The sequence below is a fragment of the Camellia sinensis genome, chromosome 14 (assembly GCF_055761805.1).
Source record: "Camellia sinensis isolate YWXY chromosome 14, ASM5576180v1, whole genome shotgun sequence".
Lineage (NCBI taxonomy): Eukaryota > Viridiplantae > Streptophyta > Magnoliopsida > Ericales > Theaceae > Camellia > Camellia sinensis.
The window spans coordinates 128,628,901-128,645,969 of NC_138974.1; the positions used below are offsets into that span (position 1 = coordinate 128,628,901).

The 17,069-nt window shown below is 38.6% G+C and overlaps 1 protein-coding gene across 1 annotated transcript; it reads left to right on the top strand.

Annotated features, from left to right (window-relative positions):
* The first annotated feature begins 10,101 nt into the window (after positions 1 to 10,101).
* LOC114301024 (uncharacterized) lies at positions 10,102 to 12,623 on the top strand. The gene is made up of 5 exons (XM_082904089.1): positions 10,102 to 10,269; positions 10,369 to 10,437; positions 10,529 to 10,841; positions 10,995 to 11,128; positions 11,413 to 12,623. The coding sequence occupies exons 1-5, from the start codon at positions 10,204 to 10,206 to the stop codon at positions 12,472 to 12,474; spliced, it is 1,644 nt and encodes a 547-aa protein (XP_082760215.1). The 5' UTR covers positions 10,102 to 10,203; the 3' UTR covers positions 12,475 to 12,623.
* Positions 12,624 to 17,069: the final 4,446 nt, after the last annotated feature.

Consider the following 17,069-nt stretch of genomic DNA (forward strand, 5'->3'; position numbering starts at 1 on the left):
AGGACTGAAAGGGTTCGAAGGAGAGAAGACACTCAGGCTCGCGACCCCCGCAGAGTTTCCGCACTACAACAATTGGTTCCTAGAATACATAAGAGTGCCGAGGTAGGAATACCAGAGCCGCGCCTTGCCTATGAACCAGCAGACAAAGTGTTAGCAAGGTTGCAGAGCTCGCCGTTCGTTTCGGCAATTGAGGACGCACCATTACCCTCAGGCTTCCACCAGCCCAAATTCACTACTTATGAGGGGAAGTCGGACCCCTACATACACTTGAGCCACTTGAGCCAGGTTATGGCCATGTATCGGCGAAACGAGGCTCTGATGTGTATCATGTTTCCTTCTAGCCTCGGCAACATGTGTTTAACATGGTTTGAAAGGTTGCCAGAAGGCAGCATAGCTTCGTAGGCGCAACTAGCGGAGGCATTTGTGACCAGATTCAGAACGAACACCAAGACACCAGTGGAGATTGACTAGCTTCTCTGCATAGACATGGGCGAGAAAGAAACATTGAGGTCTTACAATAACTGGTATTGGAAGACTTTTAATCAGATTGGAGATTGCCCTACAAACCTAGCTATCACACAGTACAAACGAGGTTTACCGGCTAGCAATAAGTTAAGGGATTCAATGACAATGACGCCGCCACTTACTATGGAGGCCCTGATGAAGAGAGTGCACCAACACATCAGGGTAGAGGAAGATGGGGCACACACCAAGGCAGAGTCCAGCGCAACAGGGATACCAGACAAAAAGTTTTTTGGCCAGAGTTAACACGATTGACAAGTAGGATTGACCGCGCAAAAGTCTTTGCCCGACTGGAGGGCAATTGGGAAGGTTTGCAGGATTGGCCAACTCTTTCTAAATAAGTCTTTGCCCAACTGGGGGGCAGCAAAAAAGGTTGGCAGGTTTAACCAACACTTTTTTCTTTCCTAAGTCGAGGATAAGGATCTAGGCTGCAGGACATTTGGCAGGAATAACCAAACACTTCGCTCTAAGTTGGCAGGAATAACCAACTTTGAGCTCTCTTCAGCTAAGATCAGGATCTGGGCTGAAGAGGTTGGCTGGAAAAACCAACACTTAATTTTCCTAAGCCGAGGATAAGGATCTAGGATGCAGGACGTTTGGCCAGAATAACCAAACACTTTACTCTAAGTTGGCAGGAATAACCAACTTTGAGCTCTCTTCAGCCAAGATTAGGATCTAGGCTGGAGAGCGTTGGCTAGAAAAATCAACACTTTGTTCTCTTTAGCCGATATCAGGATCTAGGCTGGAGAGGGTTGGCCGGAATAACCAACCCTTCGTTCTCTTCAGCCGAGATCAGGATCTAGGCTGAAGAAGGTTAGCAGGTTTGACCAACAAATTTGTGAACTCTTTGGCCGGGATGATGGTTACCTCAGCCAAAGCAAGTTGGCAGGGTTATTGTAAACTGAGTTAGTCTGCTCGGCGAGACACAGAAAGAATGATTCGCCGTACGATTACAAACTCGAAGAATATATAAGTGGAAGGCAAAAAAGCAGGGCTATTCAAATTTTTGGCATGACGGTTGTAATAGGAGAACGGGGCTAATGGGGGCATGCCACATGTCCTTAGGATAACATCGTATCAGACATGCCAGATTAGTGGAATGACGTGCTGAGCAACTAACTAGACTTGTTGGGACTGAACGAGTTGTAAGACCGAACAAACTTCTTTAGTTCGGCAGAGTTGAGCGTTTTTAGCTCGGCTAGAGGAGAGTAATCCTAATCATGCTGCGCAGATGGAATTAAGGGGCAATTGAGAGGGTAATTTGTAAACAAATTGGGCCGAGCTAGGAAAGTCTTCTTTGGAAGTTGGGCCGCACAACGGGCCGAGATAAGGGCTGGTGTAGCTCAGTCTCAAGCCAAGAAGATATCTTATATTTCGGATTTGGGACAAATTATGGGCCGAGGTGTTTGGGCTTCGCAAGTTGGACCTCGTCCTTGTTAGTTCGGTCGGAAGTAGTGCACCAACGAGACTGCTGCAGTTAGCTCGGTCTAAACAGACAAAACAGAGGTATCAGTGGGAGAGAACCGAGCTAAAGGATAGCTCTACAGGGCATCATCTCAGAGTCAAGACTGACAGTGGTGCTTAAAGTATCACCGAGCTGTAATAACTTGGTTGACCGTAATGTCAACTGAGGTAAAGTTGTCCGTCGAGGTAAATGAGGTAACATCAATCGTGAGGGCCGAGCTGTGTATAGCTTGGCAGGGTGGCATTCGATAGATTGGCTTTCGATCACACGGTCTGAATGGCAGGGGACCGAGATAAGGCAGTTCGGTCAGAAATGTATAACCGAGGTAAAGGGTTCAGCCATCTCACTTGGCTTGCAGTGATGAGACTCCTAGTAGGACTCTGCTAAGGAGAGTTAGAGTCCTACTGGGATTGTGGAAACCATCTCAGTTGGTTGGTAGTGAGTAGGAGTGTGACTCCTAGAAGGACTCTGCTAAGGAGAGTAGAGTCCTACTAGGATTGTGCAAAACCATCTCACTTGGTTGGTAGTGAGTAGGGTGTGTGATTCCTATGAGGACTCTCATAGGGAGAGTTGGAATCCTACTAGGAATGTATCACGCAGAGTCTATAAAAGCTCATGACCAGACCTATGTACAGGTATCCCAATTCTTACTCTAGAATACACAGAGCTTATTGTCTATTGTCTAGTTGCTGACTTAGGCATCGAAGGGGTTTCCGACACACACCCACCAGTTAGCTCACGTTTGTGTTTTCAGGTGGCAAAGCAACGTTGTTTAGAGGAGTGCAAACTTGATCAACAGGATCATACGAGAAGAATTATTTCATGCTCGTACAATATCACTGATTATGAGATCCTAAGAATGAAATACTCATCACTAATCTTTATTTCCAATCATCCAAACACAACTTAGAGGTTGGCGAAGATGTGCCCATTCATCATTCCATTTTCAGCAACAACTTTCAATCACTAGTTTTAGTAAGTATGGTGTGTGGGTGATTTTCTGACCACACTGCCAAACAGGTACCCAGCTGGAGAGCACCGGCAGAATAGATTAAGCCCGAACGACTCTGCAGCAAAAAGAAGAGATTCCGGCGGTGGCTCGTCTACCCGCGGGCACTCCGATGATCAAGTCAGTACTCAATATCTCTCAAAGATAATCAATAGTGCTTAACTCACTAAACAGAATATCAAAAGCATACCCTAGACCTATGGGGGTGCCTCTCTTTTATAGCAAACTCAATCCTAGTCCCAATAGAAGCCTAGCTCTAATGGACTTAGGATTACTGCTAATCTTGGACTCCTAGTAGGATTAGGATAAACCCTCTAAGAGTCTTATCTTTACCCAAGCTGAAATCTTCTCCCATTCTAGGACTCTTGTCTCTTATCGCTTATCTCGGATTCCGGTATTCTCGCAGATAACCTCGGCCTAGCCGAGATTACCTCGGCGTTATGACCAGGACACGTGGCACCTCGGCTGGCACTTCGGTGACACCTCGGCCACGTGTTGTCATTCAAAAATTATGTCCCCACAACTGCCCCCTAGGTTCTATTACCTCGGTATCCTGAGTTGATGGAACCTATATCATTCCTTCCTTTAATCAGGACCCCGGTTTAACTTCAACTTGTAAACTTTTCTCAAGTTTCAACAAGTGTTAAACATCATCTCAGTTTAACTTCAACTTGTAAACTTTTCTCAAGTTTCAACAAGTGTTAAACATCATCTCGGTTTAACTTCAACTTGTAAACTTTTCTCAAGTTTCAACAAATGTTAAACATCATCTCAGTTTAACTTCAACTTGTAAACTTTTCTCAAGTTTTAACAAGTGTTAAACATAATCTCGGTAAACTCTTCTCTTCTCGGACTTAATCATCTTAGGCCGAGATCTTGTCTTCTGGGATCTGGGATCCGAGATCTGGAATTCGGGATCGGTTTACTTGGGCTGAGCTCTTGTCTTCTCATATCCAGTGTTATCTCGGCTTGACAGAAGAGGTCACCTCGGCATCTTGTCACTTTCGCTGGAGGTAATCCCTCAAATCCTTCTTGGTTTGTCCAAGAGCTTGGCTATCTCCGAATTTCAGCCTCATTGGTGCACTACTTCTTATGTCATTGCGAGTCTTTTTGGACCTCCCTCCATTGGTCGCGTAGAAACAGAGGTCCTTCCCCTGAACATGCCGATGTTCTTTGGAGTTAGCTTCCTTGGTGCAATGTGTCCTCTGTGAATCTCCCCTTCTTGATTCTCCTCGTCCGACCTCCCTTGAACGCCGGTGAGAATGTTCCTTGGTCCTATCGTGCTGAGGAGTCATAGGAGCTGTCTTTTTCCCCCCTGCCTGGGCATCTTTCTTGGCTGCTGGAATCGGCGTATCTTGTGACGGGAACGGTGGCTGGAGGTCGTCCTCGTTATAATACTTGCTTCGGTCTGATTTTTTCGGCACGTCGCCCTCCTGGCCAACGTCCTCTTCTCCATGATTCTTATCACGAGTTTCTTCGTTGTAGTTGTCTTCTTCGACGCCAAGGTCAATATGTTTCCCACTCTCAGTAAGGGTGTCATCCCCAACCTTCTCTTTCGATCTGTCGTTGGCCATCTATTCTCCTTTCGTTCCCACAGACGACGCCAAATTGTGTGGGTGATTTTCTGACCACACTGCCAAACAAGTACCCAGCTGGAGAGCACCGACAGAATAGATTTAGCCCGAACGACAATAGAAAGAAGAGATTTCGGCGGTCGCTTGTCCACCCGGGGGCACTCCGATGATCAAGTCAGTACTCAATATCTCTCATAGATAACCAATAGTGCTTAACTCACTAGATAGAATATTAAAAGCATACCTTAGACCCATGAGGGTGCCTTTCTTTTATAGCAAACTCAATCCTAGTTTCAATAGAAGCCTAGCTCTAATGGACTTAGGATTACTGCTAATCTTGGACTCCTAGTAGGATTAGGATAAACCATCTAAGAGTCTTATCTTTACCCAAACTAAAGTCTTCTCTCATTCTAGGACTCTTGTCCTTTATCCGCTTATCTCGGATTCCGGTATTCTTGCAGATAACCTCGGCCTAGCCGAGATTACCTCGGCGTCATGACCAAGACACGTGACACCTCGGCTGGCACTTCGGTGATACCTCGGCCACGTGTTGTCATTCAAAAATTATGTCCCCACATATGGCAACAACTTTAAAATTAGCTTTTTTCAGAGTTTTTTTTTGTTTTTTTTTATTTCAAAAAGCTCATGAAACTTTTAAAATTTGTTTGATGTTTTCTATAAAAATTGTTAAAAATAAATAAATAAAATAAAAGTATCAGATCTGTGTTCTCAAACAAACACATTACTAAACAGTCCAGTAAAATGAGATAGATAGATGTACAGTTTATGATGAAAATAACTACTTTTAAGAAAGAAAATGAGTCATTATTGGCTTCATGGCTCTTGTACAGTTCAGTTACTCATTGTAAAAAGTTGCAAATATGTTAAACTATACATGCACATGACTACATAAAAAAGACACCACTCTAAAGTTTTGTAAATAAATAATAAATAAATAAAACACACAGAAACTAGCTATGTCTGGATAATAAATTTATGGAGGGATTTGTGCAAAGAAAAGAAAAGGGAAAATATATGAAGAAGTTGAAGTGAAAAAATAATAACAATAAAAAAAAAAAAAAAAAGAAGAAGCTAAATTTATTTATTTATTTTGTTTCCGTTTCATTGTCTTTTCTCCTGATAAATCCAAAATAATGTTTTCAATATGCACCAGCTATCACAATTCTAACTGTTGCATACAATTCTAACTGTTCTATATGATAAAGACTCTGCTGCTGCTGCTAAGCCTCAAGACCATGCAGTTCAAGAAGATCAACTAGCTCAGTCATCAACTGCTGTATCTGCCTATATTGGAGGAGGTTTGTGAGCTAATTAAAACTAGAGTCGCATTGTGGATTACTGCAACCTCTAGCGAGTTCCATTACTCAGTGCATGATGTGGTGGCCAATTTGGATCAGGTAAGGCATGCATTACATTGTGGCTGACTTGGTGGTATTGTTGGGGGTTTTATTGTCCACATTGGTGAGCAAATTGGGGTAAATAATATCAATAGCCTGAAGATGTGGAGGATTCCGAACAGATGTTCTGGGTTGCCTAGAGACAGAGAAGCATGCAGTGATCAGAAGTAGCCTATCTGATGGGGGCCTTAATAGGCTGCTGTGGTGATGTTGGTGTTCGGGGTGTATTCTACCAGCTAATCTATTGCTCAAGCAGAGGGATTTTTGCTGCTGTAATCTGCCTGATTGTTCTGCCTCTGGCCAACTAGCAGCAGCAGGCAATGCTAGATGGGTTCGTTTTGGACTCATCTAACCTCTCCCAACTGCTGTGATCTGAGTTGCTGTGATCTCAATTGCTGTGGCTGGTTGCAACTTCTTATCTGTGCTCTATCCTCTTCTAGCTGTGATCTGAGTGGCTGTGGTCTGAAAGGACTGGTTCGAGAGCCTAGTCTGTGCCTTGAAGCAAGGGTGAGTGGCAGCTGCAGGTTGGCGCACTGTTATGCTGTGTGTGGTCAGGTTTCTAGCTAGAAGATATGTTGCTGGTAGGCTGCTGGTTTGTGCCTTTGATGATGCTGTTGGTCTGGCTGTAGGGGTTGGTTGTAGGTGTATCTGGAGTCACAACTGGGTGTAGTTTCTCAGGATCCCCTTATCCTGCTCTGTCTTCTACTCTTTCTTTTATCTTTCTCTTTGTTTCCTTTATTGGTTCCTCACCAATTTAGGGTCTTGTGCTTCTTGCTCTTCTCTCTTTGTTGATGTAAGCTGTGTATGTTATACTTTCTTCATCAATAAAGTGGGCTTTTGTTGATCAAAAAAAAAAAATCAACTGCTGTATCTGCACTGTCCACTGCTGCATCTGCACTTGTGTAATTAGTTAGTTTGTTAGAGATATTAATCAAAAGCTGTTATATTGTTAGAACAGTTAACTAAAGATGGTTAGGTAGTTATAAGTCTGGTTAAGCTGAGGTTAATATTGTATCACACTTGTATAAAAGCATTGCTGTAGTTCCTACTTTAATAATAAGAAAAATATCAAGATTGAATATCTTCTCTATTCTCTTTACTATATATATTAATGGCTGTACATTTTCTCTCTTTAATATTTAATTCATATAACATTAATTCCATTTTTATCTGTAATTTATTAGTCATTTGAAAGAGAAAATCAATATAATTATATCATTTTTATCATTAATTTATTAGTTATTATTATTTTAATCTTTTTGAAAGACAGATCATATAATTATATAAACTTGTAGAGTTTGTTGTATTTTTTCTAAAATGAAACAATTTAGACCCAATCCTTGCAATGTGGATGAAAATCCTAGTGAATAGGATTAAACCTTAGTGAATACAATTATTAGTTCTAATGAGAGTAATTTTGTGCTTGTGAGAACCACTAATAATATTATTGCTATAACTCAGCAAATCATTCTCACTTTTAGGGGATAAGAAAGTTGTAACTGATGGCATGAAAATTAATTTTGCAAAGGTCCATGACAGAATTTCATGGGATTTTCTCTAGTAAAGACTCAATAAACTTAATTTTGCCTCAAAATTGGATTAATTAAAGATTCTCTCCTAATCTTTAGTGCTTTGTGTGGAAAGATTGTCTAATATGCTGATTGACATGGTAAAAGATGGCAAGTGAAAAAAGGGATTAAAGCTTCTAAATAGAATTAATGCTTGAGGGAAACTACCAAAGAAGCATAAATTAACGGAGAGGATCTCAATCTACCATTTAGATACTTGAAATGGGAAACATAAATTAAATTTAAAAAAAGAAAGCATTTTATAACAAAAATCTTCTAATTTGCTTTTAGAGCAGGTAGGGAATTAGTGGCATTCAATACTTGGTTTCCAATTTTTTAGCTCATGTCTTAAACACTCTCTCTGTCAACTCTTAATTCAGAAATTAACAATTATTTTAACACATTGTGATAGGAAAAGAAAGAGAAGAGAAGAGAGTTTGCCTCATGTCTTAATAAAAACTCTGGAGTGGTGCAATGGCTGTTAGGAACTGCTCCTGTGCAGTGGTAGTTTGTGTCTTCATATCTCTCTTCCCCCACTTTTTTGTTTTTGTTTTTGTTTTTGCTTTGAATCTAGGAGGCACTTGCATTCTTTCCTCACACCACTCCTCAAACCCAACTTAAATTTCTTTGAATGAAATTAATGGGTTTATTATATTTCCTCATATGGGAGATTTGGAATATTTTTAGTTCCCATACCATACATATTCAGAAGAAAACTTCCCTCTTCTCTCTATTTTACAGCCGTTACCAACTCTTCTTTCTTCCTTACCCCAATTGCATACTCACATCACAGCTCTTACACAGCTCTCTCTCTCTCTCTCTCTCTCTCTCTCATACTCATATAAAGTCTCTTCCTCTATCTCCCTTACGTATGCCTTTTCATTTTCATTTTTGTTTAAAAAAAATTATTTTTCCCAATAAGATATTGTTTCCTGTAATTCGTGTGCATGTCCAGGTAACCTATGACATGATATCTGTGAAACTTAGCAATAGCATCTTCACTTTTCCCTGTTTATGTATGTAAATGGTTGTATGTATGAATATATAGGAAAATACAAAGATCAGTGTGGAGAGATGGGCAAAGAAGGAGAAGCCCGCGTATCGCAGCCCTTAATCCATGGAAGCCAGTGCCACACCGACCAACACTACCAACCAGTCCCTCCTCCTTTTCTTCGCACTCACACAACTGCTTGCGGATGGAGGACGACCACCACCACCACCAGGGTGCCCCCTCCGATACCACTACCAGGGCCAGCATCAAAAGAAAACTCCAACAACCTCTACTTGATTCTCTTCTAACCAAACCCAAACAGGTTTTTGCATCTCTGAATTTTGTTTTGTAATTGTATGTATAAATTTGTTTCTTTCTTCTTTTAATTATCAACTGTTATGTTCTTTTATATAATTGTATTAGTTTCTTTTATATATCTTTATTAGCGGGTAGGGCTTGGGGGTGGACAACAAAAGATAGTTTATGTGCTTGTATTTCAATCCCAAAAGTCTTGGAAGATAGAAGGCAAGCCACAGAATATAGTACAAAGTCACATGCCATTCATGCATTCTTCTTTGCATATGACATAATCCTGTACAATAAATATATATCATTATTTTCAATGCTGACTGTCGTTGTAGTTTGTTTGTCGTAGTAGTGAATTCTCTGCATCTACTTTTGTCCATTAATTTATTTTGTAGATTTTTTCTTATTAATTTGTTTGTTTGCTAAACTTGCTGCTAGTAGCTCAATTATTTGGTGTCACCATTTATTATTTGTCTGTCAAGTAGAGACAAACAGATAAGACTCAATAATTCTTCTAGATTGTAATAATAAAGATTGCTTTCAATCTGATCTTAAGGGGCTATTTGTGTACATGTGAAATTATTTATGGGCTTCAAATCTTTAACATGTTGTATAAGTGCTAGTTTCAAAATCCATTTCAAATTATGTGCAGGGCATAGAGAGCCCAAATCATGAGCATCATTCAACCAATTGTGGTGAGTCGTTTTGCTCCATAACATATGTCACTGTGTTAATTACACAAATTAAGGTTTCTTACTCGATGGCATGTCACATCACTACGTAATTCAGTTGTTTCCTAAATCAGATCAACCATTGGTTATCAAGCCTAAAGGAAGTGCAAAACTTGATGATAATGCTGCCTCCTCTGGTTGTACAAATTTTCCGTCAAATTTGTAAATTTATCATATCGATCATGAGTATGAGGATAATGTCTTAATCGTAGCTTGTTATCGCTTCACTAGGTCAACCATCAGTTATGTCGCCCGTTCCATTCATGCCAGAAAAACGCATCCTTGAGCTTGTCATAGACATATTGCAAAGGTGAGTACTACTCAAGTGTATTTTGCACCTTTTGAAGTTTAGGAATGGTAAAAGGAGAAAATGATTTAGGAAGAAATTTTACGATGGTATATTTCTTGGAGGAAATATTTTGTTGTTTAAACATTTTTCTTTTGGTATCAGGCGAGATACACATGAAGTATTTGCTGAACCAGTTGATCCCAAAGAGGTTTATTTTTGGTTATTGATTTCATCATTTGATTGTTTTGATCCCTACTAACCCACTATAATTGATGAAATTTTGTGCTTCTATGTGAGGTTGAGGATTATTACGAAATTATTAAAGAGCCTATGGATTTTGGCACCATGAGGGCTAAACATCATGAAGGAATGTATACAAATCTTGAGCAATTTGAGGTTTGTTCCACTGTTGAAAGTTACTATCATAAATTATTAATCTACTTCCCAAGTTAAATTGTTCTTCACCATCTATTTGGTGTCTGTTATAATATGCAGCATGACGTATTTTTAATACCAAGAAATGCGATGCATTTTAACTCCACAGGTACCATTTATTTCAAAGAGGTACTGTTACCAAATTCTGGAAGAATTGTAGCTAACACAAAGATCTTTATTTTTCTTCATTAATTGAATACCGTAGTTTGATATTTCACAGGCTCGTGCCATAGATGATCTAGCTAAGAAGGTTTTTCATGTTCTAAAAACTGATTTTGAAAAGTTTGAATTGGAGTTCTCGGAGACAAGATGGAGATCAAGTAGGAGGGCCCAGGGAGAAGCCAAGGGTTTGAATTTTAACTCGAGTCCTAGATTCGCTACAAATGTCAAATCCAGTTGTATGACTACTGATGTTTCGTCAAAAGGCACACGATGTTCTTTAAATGGTCCATCAAATCTAAGGAGAAATATCCAAGGAAAACCTGGGTTCTCTTGTACTCGTGTTGACACTAGAGAACATGATTTTCCCGCTGGTAAGTCTGGAATCTTTAGTTTCGTATTTGCTTTCATTAGTGTTTGTGTATGTGTATGTGTATGTGTATGTGTGCATCTCTGTGCAATGTGCAGGCAAGTCTTCTTGTAAAATGTAGTTTAATTGTCTTGTGTTCCTTGCATTCTGTAAACAGGTGCTAGAGACGGTAGAATATCTAATTTTGTTGAAGTGGATCGGCGTTGCACATATAAACCATGGTTATCCTTCCACAATGAAAATGATTCTATTTTTTCAACAATTCATAGTGCCCCACAACCATTGTCTCCTGTAAGATTCTTTTCCTACTGTTTCATTCTAGTGAAATGATCTCTCTTACCTGTCTTATAACTATTTGCATCTCTTTTAACTCTATATTTTCATTTCTAGATTGTATTGACCCATCTTAAAATTGGCCTTGCTAAGACAATTTCATGTGCTCTAATACATCTAAATTGTTTATAGTGGTTGTTTTGAATCGCTTTAGTATTAGCTTTATGAATGACAAAGATTGACTTGTCAGATAGTCCTGATTATCTAAAGTGAGGATAATTACTTGGTGATTGTGGCTGTAGGTGAATCAGTGTGATATTAGCTACAGGGAAAGTTTGATGTTGTTTGCTAAAGGTTTAGGACCAACAGCCCAAATGGTTGCGAACCGAAAGTTACAAGGATGCTTGAAAGATGATCCCAATTTTCAAACTCCAGCTTCAAACTCTTTCATACAAGTTGCTACAGGTCAAGTTCCTGCTGCATTTGCCTCTGCTCATAATGGTCCTAGTACTCTGGATACATTAACCCCAAATACGTCTTGGGACTTATTTGATCCCCTTCCTGGGTGTTGTTCAGCCCTTAAAACAACAACTACTGACATAATTGATTTGACTGACGCTGATGACGGAGAAAAGGCTCATACGAGTGATAGGATGGGTGATCGTAGTGGTTTGGGGGGGAAAATTGTGCCCAACCGCGAACGTGATGGGAAGAAGACTTTTAGTATTAGTGACAGAGACAAGGTTCTCGAGAAACAAATCAGCAACACTCATCTGGGATTGAGTTCTTCTACTTCTGCAGCTGAAGTTTTGAATTCCTGCAAGTCTGTGGCTGCAACAGTGGACTCGAGCAAAACAGATAGTCAAGTGCAGCCATCGAATTTAGCTTCACAGAATTCTTGCTCAAACAAGTTTGAATTCAAGTTGAGAAACAGTAACAGTTCGACATCATCATCTTCATGGATCTGGCATACCAGTGGGGTCTCCAGCTTGAGTTGGTCCGATGGCTCCATGGCAGCTGCAGTGGGACCAAAAGGTGAGAAGAGTAGCTCCTCCCAGCAGGAAGGGGGCCACACTGTGGAATCAAATGGAGTCGTGCCATTAGTCTCTCCGTTTGCTTTTGATCTACCATTCTTGAAAGCACGGCTTAACCAATTCCAGCAAGTTTCTGTTAATGAGGGACCAATTCCATCATCATCATCATCCTTGAGCCAAGTAAGCAACAGGCAAAGGATTTTTGGGCATACCCACCAAGCAGAACTGACCATTCAATCTTCTCAGTTGGCTATGGCTATTAATAATCAACAATATTCAGTACCATCAGACACTCCGGATACTAATTTGGCATTACAGCTGCAGCTTTAAGGACTTTCAGAGCAACACGAAACTTTCCACAAGTACAAGCCGGAAAATGTTAAAGCATTCTGAAAAATTTAATGTGATCATGTGACTTCTAGTTGGTGTTTAATTTTTATTTTGCATGAAAAGTTGTTGGATTGTCTTTGATGATTTCATGACAAGTAGTATCATAGCACTAATATGCGGCTTGAATGGCTAAGCGGTGGATTTGGGCTTGTTTAGTTCACAAGGAATTAAAATAATCATGAATCCCATACATCATTGCTAGTGATTAGCTAAAAGTTAGCAAACACCAAACTATTATCTATTACATAGAAATTTTGGAAGAAAAAAGGGGAAACATTGGGCCACATAAAATCCCTATTATACTATTATGATACATGTTGAAACAATCTTCTGTGTAAAAAAAATAACTTGAAATAAATTCAAACAAAATAAATAAATAACCTACCGAATTTATTTATCGAACCGAATTAAAATTAAGACCAGGTCGAGTGTGTGACACTCTGTCCTTAAGACAGATTCGCCCCGCTACGGTGCTTATGGTTGAGTAGCGTCTATCTCCCAGGATACAATGATCTTCACAAATTTATAGAAGCACTTCAAATAAATTTGTTCGACGAACTAGAACCTGTGTTCTATACTCTCTTTGTAATTTTCTTAAAACTAGAATGAAGGAAAATTCCCTAAAAAGAAGTTGGACAGCAATATAAATAATGCAGACTAAATCTCAGATTGTTTTTTACCCGAACCCATGGACTGCTGAAAAACAAATAGTATTTATAGGCAAACCAAAGGACCCGAACAGGTACAACCCTTTTGAATGAACAAATGCACTAGTTGTATTCAAATAAATTAGACGGTTGTACCAAAATTCAAACAATCCAAAAGTGTCTGTTGGACCAAGTCAAAGAATTGTAGGTAATTTATTTTTTTTAAACTATTTTAAATATATATATATTAAATTAATTGAATATATATATATATTAAACTATAGAAATAGTTTAAATAAATAAATGAAGAGGAATAAATTTTAGGAAACTTCTTAGGAACCTAAAATTTGAATTTAGAATTAAATTAAATTCTCACAATTACAAATTTTAGGAAACCACTTAGGAACCCAAAATTTGAATTTAGAATTAAATTAAATTCCCACAATAATTTTTATTGAAAAAATTCAAATGAATTTTGTCTAAAAAATTAATGTTAAACCTGAAAACGATGTCAATTTCCCATTCACTCATAAATGGTTTTGACGTTCCGTCTTCACCGTGTAACTTGCCACGCGGCAAGGAACACGTCACCTCTTCGGACCCACCCCAAAAGACGTTCGAGGCCCACTCAATTTTGGCCTCAAAGTTGGCCCAAAATAAGCCATATAAAACACCATTTTTTCCAACAATCCCCCACATGAATGGAATTTGACAGAGAGAAAATGCAACAACATGATCTAATTACAGAGAGTACAGAAATTGGAAATACTCTGCAAAGGATAGGTAGCTTTTGGCTTTGAACCTTCCCTTGTGAGACACTATCGGATTTACTAGCTAACTAGTGAACATAATGTCTTGAACTGTTCAGCCGTTTGTGTAAACCAAGACAATAGAACTCACACAGTATATCCCCAGACACAGTTTAGTTCTCACTATTGTGTTCATTTTGGCCCTGAACAACCTGGTCTTCATGAGTGCTCTAAAGACTTGTAGCCCTTTACAAGTCTTATAGAACCGGCCCAGTTCACAGTTACATAGGTAATTCTTATGAAGAGTATTCTGCCATACTCCACTAGGTTTACCTAGATATAAGAATCATTAAAATTTTACTTAACCTCAAACGCTGCAGACATCACTATTTCATCAAAGAAATGGGTAGGAGTAAGACCCCTCAGTGATCCTTCTGAGTCATTCATAACTCGGTTGTCCCTTTGAACCTAGATCTTGGGATCTCTAGTCAACTAAGTTGGGTTGCCGTTGTGGTAACTCTTATTTAATAGGCTTTAGTCCCATTCCCCTCGATGAATTCTCAACTAACTCTCTTGCTAACCCTTTGGTTAGTGGATCCGCTATGTTGTCTTTAGACTTAACATATTCTATGGACATAATTCCATTAGAGAGTAGTTGTCTTACGGTATTATGTCGACGATGAATGTGTCAAGACTTACCGTTACACATATGACTCTGTGCTCCACCTATTGCTGATTGACTATCACAATGTATGCATATAACAGGCACCGGTTTTGGCCATATTGGAATATCTTCAAGGAAGTGGCGAAGCCATTCTGCCTCTTCCCCTGCTTTGTCTAAAGCTATGAATTCTAATTCCATAGTAGACTTAGCAATGCACATCTGTTTGGAAGATTTCCAAGATACAGTCGCCCCACCAAGAGTAAAGACATACCCACTGGTGGACTTTGAGTCTCTTGTATCCGATATCCAATTTGCATCACAGTATCCTTCAAGTACTGCTGGATATCTAGTATAATTCAGCCCAATGTTACGAGTAAATCGGAGATATCTTAGAACCCTTATAATTGCTTTCCAGTGTTCTACTCCCGGATTACTCGTATATCTACTTAATTTACTTACTGCATAAGCTATATCTGGGCGAGTGTAGTTCATCAAGTACATTAAGCTTCCAATAATTTGGGCATACTCTAATTGAGAAATACTTTCCTGTACATTCTTAAAAAGATACAAATTAACATCTACAGGTGTTCTAACAAAATGATCATCATCTTTGCTGAATTTATCAAGTATTTTCTCAATGTAATGAGATTGTGACAAAGCATATCCTTCTGATGTTTTGGTAATTTCCATACCAAGAATTACATCAGCAATGCCCATGTCCTTCATGTCAAAATGTTTATTCAACATTTTATTGGTAGTTTTAATCATATCATTATTACTACCTATGATGAGCATATCATCTACATAAAGACATACAATGACATAACATTTATCTGTATTTTTAATATAAACACATTTGTCACACTCATTAATTTTAAATCCATTTAACATCATTGCCTTGTCAAATTTCTCATGCCATTGCTTTGGCGTTTGTTTTAAACCATATAATGATTCAACCAATTTACACACTTTCTTTTCTTTTCCTGGAACAGAAAACCCTTCTGGTTATTCCATGTAAATTTCTTCATTTAACTCACCATTTAAGAAAGCGGTTTTCACATCCATTTGATGAATTTCTAGATTCTATAGAGATGCAATGGCAATTAGCATTCTAATGGATGTTATTCTAGTAACCGGTGAGTATGTGTCAAAGTAATCTAGACCTTCTTTTTGTCTAAAACCTTTGACTACAAGTCTTGCCTTGTATTTGTCTATTGATCCATCCGCTTTCAATTTTCTTTTGAAAATCCACTTGTACCCAAGAGGTTCACAACCTGGTGGCAAATCCACCAATTCCCAAGTGTGATTTTGCAAGATGGATTCAACTTCACTGTTGACAGCTTCTTTCCATAAAGGAGCTTCAGGACTGGACATAGCCTCTTTAAAAGTTAAAGGCTCATTTTCTAATAAAAATGTTAGAAAATTTGGACCAAAAGATTTTGAAGTTCTAGCACGTTTACTACGCCTAGGTTCTTCTACCTCATTTTGATCTAACTCTTGTTCTTGATCCTGACTAGTAATAGCATCAAAAGATCTTTTATTAGTACTAGTCTTGTCCAGTCTTCTTTGGAAATACATGTTCAAAGAATGATGCATTCCGAGATTCAATAATAGTATTTACATGCATTTCGGAATGTTCTGATTTATGAATCAAAAACCGATATGCACTACTATTCTTGGCATAACCAATGAAAATGCAATCAATGGTCTTAGGACCTATCTTAGTCTTTTTAGGACTAGGAATAGCCACTTTAGCCAAACACCCCCACACCTTTAAGTATTTGTAGGATGGTACTCTTCCATGCCACAATTCATAAGGCGTTTGATTCACTTTCTTTCGGGGTACTTTATTAAGTATATAATTAGCAGAAAGTATTGCTTCCCCCCACAAGTTCTGAGGTAATCCAGAACTGATTAACATGGCATTCATCATTTCTTTTAAAGTCCTATTTTTCCTTTCAACAATTCCATTTTGCTGAGGTGAGTAAGGAGCGGTGGTTTGATGAATTATTCTATGTTCTTTACAAAATTCACCAAAAGGTGATTCATATTCACCACCTCTATCACTTCTAAGTTTCTTGATTTTCTTACCAAGTTGATTTTCAACTTCATTCTTATATTGAATGAAAGTTTTCAAAGCTTCATCCTTGGTTCGAATTAAATAAACATAACTATATCTAGTATAGTCATCTATAAAAGTAATAAAATACTTTTTCCCACCTCTAGTTTGAATTGATTTAAAATTACAAATGTCACTATGAATTAATTCAAATGGTTCCGTACTTCTTTCAATTGAATGAAAAGGAGTTTTAGATAATTTTGCCTCAACGCAAACTTCAAATTTATGATTTGAATCAATGTTAAATTTAGGTAAACTTTCCATATTAATTAATCTACGCAAAGATCCATAATTAACATGTCCTAGTCTACCATGCCATAAATTTGAAGACTCAAGCAAGTAAGAAGAAGATGTTG

Bases quoted from the DNA above. Each gene is read 5' to 3' on its own strand.
- LOC114301024 (XM_082904089.1), top strand. From the start codon at position 10,204: ATGGATTTTGGCACCATGAGGGCTAAACATCATGAAGGAATGTATACA. The intron at 10,842-10,994 runs GTAAGTCTGGAA...TTCTGTAAACAG, and splicing joins AGAACATGATTTTCCCGCTG to GTGCTAGAGACGGTAGAATA. The intron at 11,129-11,412 runs GTAAGATTCTTT...TTGTGGCTGTAG, and splicing joins CCCCACAACCATTGTCTCCT to GTGAATCAGTGTGATATTAG.